The following is a 7475-nucleotide window of genomic DNA, read 5'->3' as shown; positions in this document are numbered from 1 at the left end:
AATGTATTTACCATCCCCCTGTGAATTTGACATCTTTCCCCCCTTACACTGACCAAAACTGTAAGATGAAGTTATGAATTCTGACGTGGAATGGATCGTAAAAACCCCTATGTTATATATGTCTAGTAAAATAAAATTTTATTATTTTTAAGCATTTTATATAAAATTATTACATTAGAAATCATGAAAAAAATTATAAAAGATTGGCTGGTATTTCCGTCGTGTTAATACATAGATGTTACCGTATGCGGTACATGTACACTCTTTTCTTCCATTTGACTTATTTGTTAGTTAATTATATTTATAATAAGTAAAAAAATCATAAAAGTAAAATGACATGGCAACTTGACTCGTTCCTAGTTGACTCATTTTGAAAAATCTCCACCTTCTTTCTAGATAACGTGGAGAGCATTCATAGAAAAAAGAGAAGATTGTTTATTATCATTTAATCAGTAATATTTCTCAGAAAGTAGGGATTGGTGTTTGATGACGGCCTCATAGAAAGAGAAAATAATGATTAAAATTAATTAATTAATCAGAAAGTAGGGATTGATGTTTGATGACGGCCTCATAGAAAGAGAAAATAATGATTGAAATTAATTAATTAATACTTAACCAAGGAAGTATTTTATTGAAGCCGTTCAGAATTTCAACGCCAAATTAGTGCATGGCCAGCTTTTCAAGTTCTCCTTTCAAGCGCTTAGCCACACAATGACGGCTTACCAAGTTCTCCATTCAAACTTTGGCTGTATGGGGGGTTTTCTTGCACATAACATGGCACCCTATTTCAATCCCTTTGCCTTTTTAATTAGAGTTGAGATCACCTGCCAACAAAACAAGTTCCAACACTCTATCAACTTTATCCAACACCATACTTCTTGCTATAAAATTGGGGCTCATCATAAAGTAAAACTTGTCATGTATACAATGTGTGGTTTCGATGTTGTTGGTAGGGTGTTGGAACACATTTTATTGGCCGGTGATCTGCACTCTTTTAATTAAGGGAGGCATTCGAGAATAATTCGGATTTGGTCTTCACAAAACCATCTTGACATTGTTTTCATAGTTTTTTACACTTTGTATTTATATATTTTTATTCATGGGGAGATATTTTCAATGTATAACTTCTAAGAGACTGTGTGAGGACGGTTTTATGAGGATCAAGCAATTTTGTTTTGAAGACAAAAACAACTGCCATATCATCAAATATAATATAATTTTGCCATGTAGCAGTTGTTTTTTATTACAGAAAAAAAAGAAAAAAAAAACAACCATGTTATCCAACACCCCCTAAATGAACATTAATTGCGATTCCTCTTTTATCCCATACCTATCTTACCATGTCATAAACGTGAAGCTTGAAAACAGCCTAGGCTGTTTTTTCATTACAACAAAGTTTTCTCATTCCTTGAAGAAATATATTCATTTAGGCTGTGTTTGGTTTGAAGGAAAGAGTAGAGAAAGGTAGGGAAACCTCAATAAACCTTGTATAGGCTTCCCTGTCTTTCCCTTCCTTTCCCTACTTTTTCCTTCAAACTAAACATAGCCTTAAAGAATAAAAAGTAACCCCATTTAAAAAATTCTCTCTCTCTCTCTCTCTCTCTCTCTCTCCCCCCCCTCAATGGTGGCATGCAAGTGAGTTTGGATTTGTTCCAAACAAATTCAGTCCTCACATCCACTTCACAGCTTTTGCAGCAACACATCCGAAACATGTCCATATATACTTGTATGTATTTATTCCTGGGAGATATTCCCAGTGTACCGCTGCAAAGGCTGTGAAGATCAATTTTGTGTGAAGCAAATCCGATTTCCACCCAAGTATGGGTGTCAATAAAGAGCTGGTTTTGGTTTGGACCCATCCAAACCAAAATCAATTTGGATGGATTGGACAGACCAACAAGACATATTGAAGACCAGTCCCAAAATGTTTATTGGATTGGATTGGACCTGGTCCATCCGTAACAAATTTATGCTGGATTGAACCAATATCTGGTCCATTGATAGAAGATAGGAATATAGGTGTCAATGTACTAGGTTAGAATTAGAATTAATCTAAATTAAAACAAATTTGAACAGATTGGGCAGTTCAGACATTGAACTGGACCAGTCCAAAATATTCATTGGATTGGATTGGACCTGGCCCATTTGTAATGGACTCACATTGGATTGAATCGGATTGGACGAAGTATATACATGCATGGGAACTCAAGCTAGCCCAGATGAGATCTCCTAAAAGCAAAATTTATTATACATGTACTGATCAAGATGTTCCCAATTGCCATTCAGATGCCATGCTCTGACATTGTTTGCAGTTAGGAGGAGCCCATCTTTGGAGACTAGGACTATTGGACTATGGAGATGGAAGTGAGAAAACAAGAATTTGAAAATGAAAGCACACTTTCATTTGCAAGACTGTGCAACTATTTGGACCAAGTAAAGGTGACCTTTTAAGGACGGAAAAGAGGTACATATCATGACCATGCTCCAGGTATATAAAAAGTTGAGGGAATGAAAAATCAAAAGCTTCTTCCATTGGACCCCAATGTTCTATATCTTTTAAAAGAGACTTAGGAACCCTGTCAAAACACACATTCTCTTCGTTCCCATTACAAGCTCTTTTTGTAATGATGGCTTTTAATTAGTCTGCGAGTCACTCAACATGGACAAGACTACTTCTTCCACTTAATCCATGGAAATGTAGCTTATAGTCTTATTATTTTTTTCTATATTAATCAACTATTCCTTAGTCCATATATAGACCTCTCCCTCTATTCGTTAATTAACTTGTTCTGTCAAATTTTGTTAGGTGAACTTTTTATTAAAACACTTGCCCAACAACTCCTCTTTCCCCCAAAAAATATACACATTATTCTATTAAGAATCCCTAATCATGATTAAGAAATGTCTTAATTTTATTCCCAACATGGCATGTTGTAATTAGTAATTAGATCAAATAGGTGACTAATGAAGCCTATGTTGATTAATTAGTTATTTTCTCCTTAGCTCCAAAACTAACACCCCACCCAACAAAAAAAAAAAAACCAAGTCCAATATTGTTGATGGTCGGTGTATTTTTAATACAGTTAGTAGGAATAAAAAACTAGGGTGTAGATTTGTTTCCCTTCTGGTAACAGCACACACTGTTAGCTTGTAAGCTCTTGTTCTATTTGTACTAACACTTACGAAATTCGTAGACAATTGGGAGATAGAAGACTTTATATATCTCCAGTTTCATGAGTTCATACTGCAGCTTAGTTATTTAGGCCCAGTTTAATTCGTAGGAATTGAGATCTGGAATCTGCTACAGGAGTTCATATACTGCAGCCTGTTCTATTCCAGGACTGGATTTAGTAGGCACATCAAAATAATCACGTTAAATGAATATTTGATAAATATTTTGACAACTATTAAAAGTGGGTATTAATTTTTTTCGGCAGTGGGGTGAAAGTATTTTAAGGAATAAGTGTCAAAAAAATTTTCAAATGCTTATTGAACGTATTTACAACTTAGTGCATACCTCATCCAAACCCCTGCTCCACATCCTTATCCTTCGTTGAGATGATAAGGATGGGTTTCAAACCTGGTTGATGAATAGCAATTAATAAACTATGATTTGACAAAATAGGGGCGCCTAATTCTTAATTATATATATGGGTTAGCAATTAAGCTTATGTCAAACCAATAAACTAATTAACCCATATAAATTTAGAAGAGAGACCACGGTCTCAGCGTCTGATTTGTTCTCCAGACTTGATCAATATTTCCCAGGCTTGAAGAAGATTGGTCTATGAATGTCAAAGTTTTCCACGTGTCACAGTTGCATTGGTCGATGATCAATCATTCAGATGTCACATCTGAAAGCTAATTTACACCAAAACCAACCTAATCAGAGGATCTAACGAGCCAACATAGATAGACTTAAGGGATTCGTCATCAGCTTGGGCCGCAGCTTGAAGTATGAATAAGGGAGATCAGATGGTTCAAATCGATTCAATCATTTGAAATTATAACAAGTGGGACCGACCTAATAGAGGCCGTTAACGTTCATTTCTATGGGCAAATTCTCACTGAGTTTGGACTCCGGATTTCCACTTAAAATAATAATAACCCATTAACCCGACTGATGACATGAATGAGAATTTTGTCATATTAATGAAAAGTGATGGCCGGAATAAGCATTACTATTGACTTTGAATTTCAGGTTCATTACGTTCGGCGAAGGAGGTTAGCTAGATTTAGGGGCTCCCCCTTAGTCAAACTATATTCCGTTCAAGCGTGGAAAAGCAAAGCATTTTGGTTCGGGACTTGGGGAGATGGCGATTAGTCTGAAGTCTGAACTTTCGTAGACATGAGATAGAGAATCCCCAGCTGCTGATAATCCATTTCATTGCTCACAGTATTATTCCATTGGGATGCACGTGGAATTGTTCTAATACGCGCGTTTCATGGAAATATCCACCATTGCTAACGGGAGAAGATGATCGATCCAGCTCCAGTGCTGATCACATACACGAGTCTTTCGACGACTATGGAGTATGGAGATCGACCATCTCACATGCTGTCAATGTGAAAGGGGAAGGGGATTTCACTTTCTCCTTATATATCTAATTAAGATGCATGTTTTTCTTTTTCAAAGTAACTTTTTTTTTTTTTACTTTCCTCAAAGGAAAAGTGAAGCATGCATCCACTACTCAGAATTTTCACCAAGTCCCTGATCAAGAGAGAAAAGGAGAGTGAACACGAAATCGGGTCAATAGCTAGTTTGACAAGGAACCCATCAAACATAATCTTTAATTCTAGTTTGGAGACGTTTAACAGGTGAACAACAAATTGTGTTTGTTTTTGATTAATCAAAAATCAACATCATAAGGTACAGAGATGCAGTTCCTACAATTCAGAGAATACATGGAAAGGACAGACCCACCAGACTTTAGGATCTAATTTGCACTATTTTTTTGGGTTTATTCACCAGAAGATCAAATTGGATTAGTTCTAATTATATATAAGTATATATATTTGGTCTAAGTTCTAACCATGTCTCTCTTGAATCTTTCCCTCCCGCTGCACTCCTTTCAGAACTGGGGGAATCTGGTGTAACTTGCCGACGGATGAAGAGCAGGATCGATCATGTCCATAGTGGTTCCCAAACTGAGCCTAGATTGTTGTTGTTGTTGTTGTCTTCATTGAAGCTCCCGTTAGTCTGAAAGCTGTAAGGACTATTCATGAAGTTGTCCAAGGACTGTTGCAACAACGCCGGTTGCTGAGATTGTGTCATCTCCATGCAAATCAGAGCCACTAGGTTAGCCTGCTGGCATTGCATATTGAGGAGCTCGGCCTGGGCCTTGGCCAATTGTGCTTGGAGCTCGCTCACTTGCTTCTGGAGCTGGCAGATTGCCCCTGCACACCCGTAGACTGGGTCTCTAATTCGTGCATTCGCTTCGTAAACCATGCTACTCACTGCGTCAGCTCTCTGATACTCGGGAAGCTCCTAAAATTACAAAACCAAATTCAAGTTAATCGATTAACTCATGCAGTTTGCTTTAAATTCTAGCAAAACAGGAGATAACTAGGAACGAATGAACTACTTGGCTACAAAATTCAAGAGTTCAATAGACTTCTGTGATGATTTCATCATCTGTGGAGATTTGAGTTAGTTACCTGCAGGAACTTGATGATATTGCTGGCTCCGAACACTCGATGGGCAGTGGTGAATTTGAGGGGTTCGTTTGGGGGGAAGTATGGCGCAAGAACACATTTCTCAACGCATCGCCGGCGGAGAATCTTGCAGGCGGCACAAGGACTGACTACGACAGGGTGAGGGGGAGGAGGAGGAGGAGGAGAAGAAGAAGAAGGGGAACGAGAGAGAGGAGATGAGGTATTTGTAGTGGTGGTGGTGGTAGTTGTTTCGCTCGACTCCATCGCTGGACAAAGCTAGATTTTTCTTCGTTTTTCTGCTTGGTGAATGGTGATGTCAATAGGAGGAAATAGAAGAACGAGGTGAGGAAGCAATGGAAGGACGATGGCCTCTTTTGGGCCAAATGTGGTGGAATATAAATAGGCGTGGCGAATGGCGATACCAGTTGTCAGCTGATGTCGTCAGAGATCTTGAATTTTTGTTTCAGTCTGAACATACACTCCCTTGGGCTTTTCTTTCAGTCTAAACTCTAAAGAGATAAAATACAAGATAAAAGGATAAAAAGAGGCAGACCGCAGACTGAGCCAAAGGTATCAGGCGCTAGGGCTACAGTTAGAGTTGAAAGAACAGTTACCCTTTTTTTTTTTGCTAATAAAAAAATGTGTTTTTTTTTTCTATTTATTTTCAGCTAAAAGTACTTTTCCAAATTAATTTCTTGACATGTTTATTATTCTGTTTTTTTTTTTTTTTTTTCCTGGGTGAACGGCTGAACTTGGTCAGGGGGACACGGAACCAGCACATGGGTCATAGCCCACGGGGCCCCATAACTTATGGGCCATAAGGGTCTAAGAGGAGAGTCCCGTCTGTTTGTCAAGAGAGATAACAAGGTAAAAAAAAAAGTAATAATAAGCAGAAAGAAAATCCTCATTTTTTTTTATAGTCTGAAAGAGTAATCTTCCAAACAAGCCCTTGCAACCCTTAGATGTCATTTATCAGACATCCAAATAATTGGTGGGGAACGGGGGATCTATAATTTCCTTTTTACTATTTCTTGTCAAAAGAATTAAACAGAAGGAATAATTATTGGTAGGATGTTTAATATTTGAGTGAGTTAGGACTGGAGTTGGGAATTTAAGCATGTTGGTGCCGGTGAGGCTACAATTAATCTTACAACTACCTTCTATTACGCTTGATGACGTGGCCTTTTAAATGATAGGGACTGTAGTCCTCTGTGTGTGTAAAAGAGAGAGAGAGAGAGAGAGGACAGGGCCCACCCAAGGCCCATGGGTCATGGGTTGGGTAGAGAGATGGTCAGCTCGTTGGGCACGTGAAAGAGAAGCTCACTTCAAATTCTCCTTTTTTTAAGCTTTTCATAAGCGATTGTGACCCTTCTGGTCTTCGGTTCTATGAGGTGAAATTTTAATTCCTTGTATGCCCAAGTGTCCCATTTTCCTTGGAAAAAAAATTCGGTGAGAGAGTTTGAAATCTTAAGAATTTGGTGGAAATAGTTGGCCCATTTCCTCTATTCCATCTCTCTCTTTCTCACAGTGTGTGTGACTGAGATTCTGCGTGTGGACTTATGATCCAAAGTCTGGAGAAAAGTAGTAATAGATAAATGAAATCAAGAGTTTTCTTACATCAATTGACAGTAAATGGAACTAGAAATGGGTGAAAATGATACACCATTAATTGCCAGCTCAAAGAGGCTTGCTCTTAAGAAGACAATGAGTACCCAATCGATATAAGCTTTTTAGATTCATCAAAAAACAGGGTTACCGAACCACCTTTGAATTTACCTCAAAAAAGCCCACCTTTGAAAAATGTGTTTCAGCCTTTCAGG

At 38.0% G+C, this 7475-nt stretch overlaps 1 protein-coding gene across 1 annotated transcript; it reads right to left on the bottom strand.

Moving 5' to 3' along the window:
• Positions 1 to 4761: 4761 nt before the first annotated feature.
• Positions 4762 to 6111, bottom strand: LOC104594766 (LOB domain-containing protein 1-like). Its single transcript, XM_010255236.3, has 2 exons — positions 5659 to 6111; positions 4762 to 5488 (listed from the first exon to the last, which is right to left on the bottom strand). The coding sequence occupies exons 1-2, from the start codon at positions 5917 to 5919 to the stop codon at positions 5126 to 5128; spliced, it is 624 nt and encodes a 207-aa protein (XP_010253538.1). The 5' UTR covers positions 5920 to 6111; the 3' UTR covers positions 4762 to 5125.
• Positions 6112 to 7475: the final 1364 nt, after the last annotated feature.

This window comes from Nelumbo nucifera, chromosome 2 (assembly GCF_055504915.1).
Source record: "Nelumbo nucifera cultivar China Antique chromosome 2, China Antique-T2T, whole genome shotgun sequence".
Lineage (NCBI taxonomy): Eukaryota > Viridiplantae > Streptophyta > Magnoliopsida > Proteales > Nelumbonaceae > Nelumbo > Nelumbo nucifera.
The sequence above is the reverse complement of the archived record's forward strand: the minus strand, read 5'-3'. Positions and strand labels throughout refer to the sequence as shown.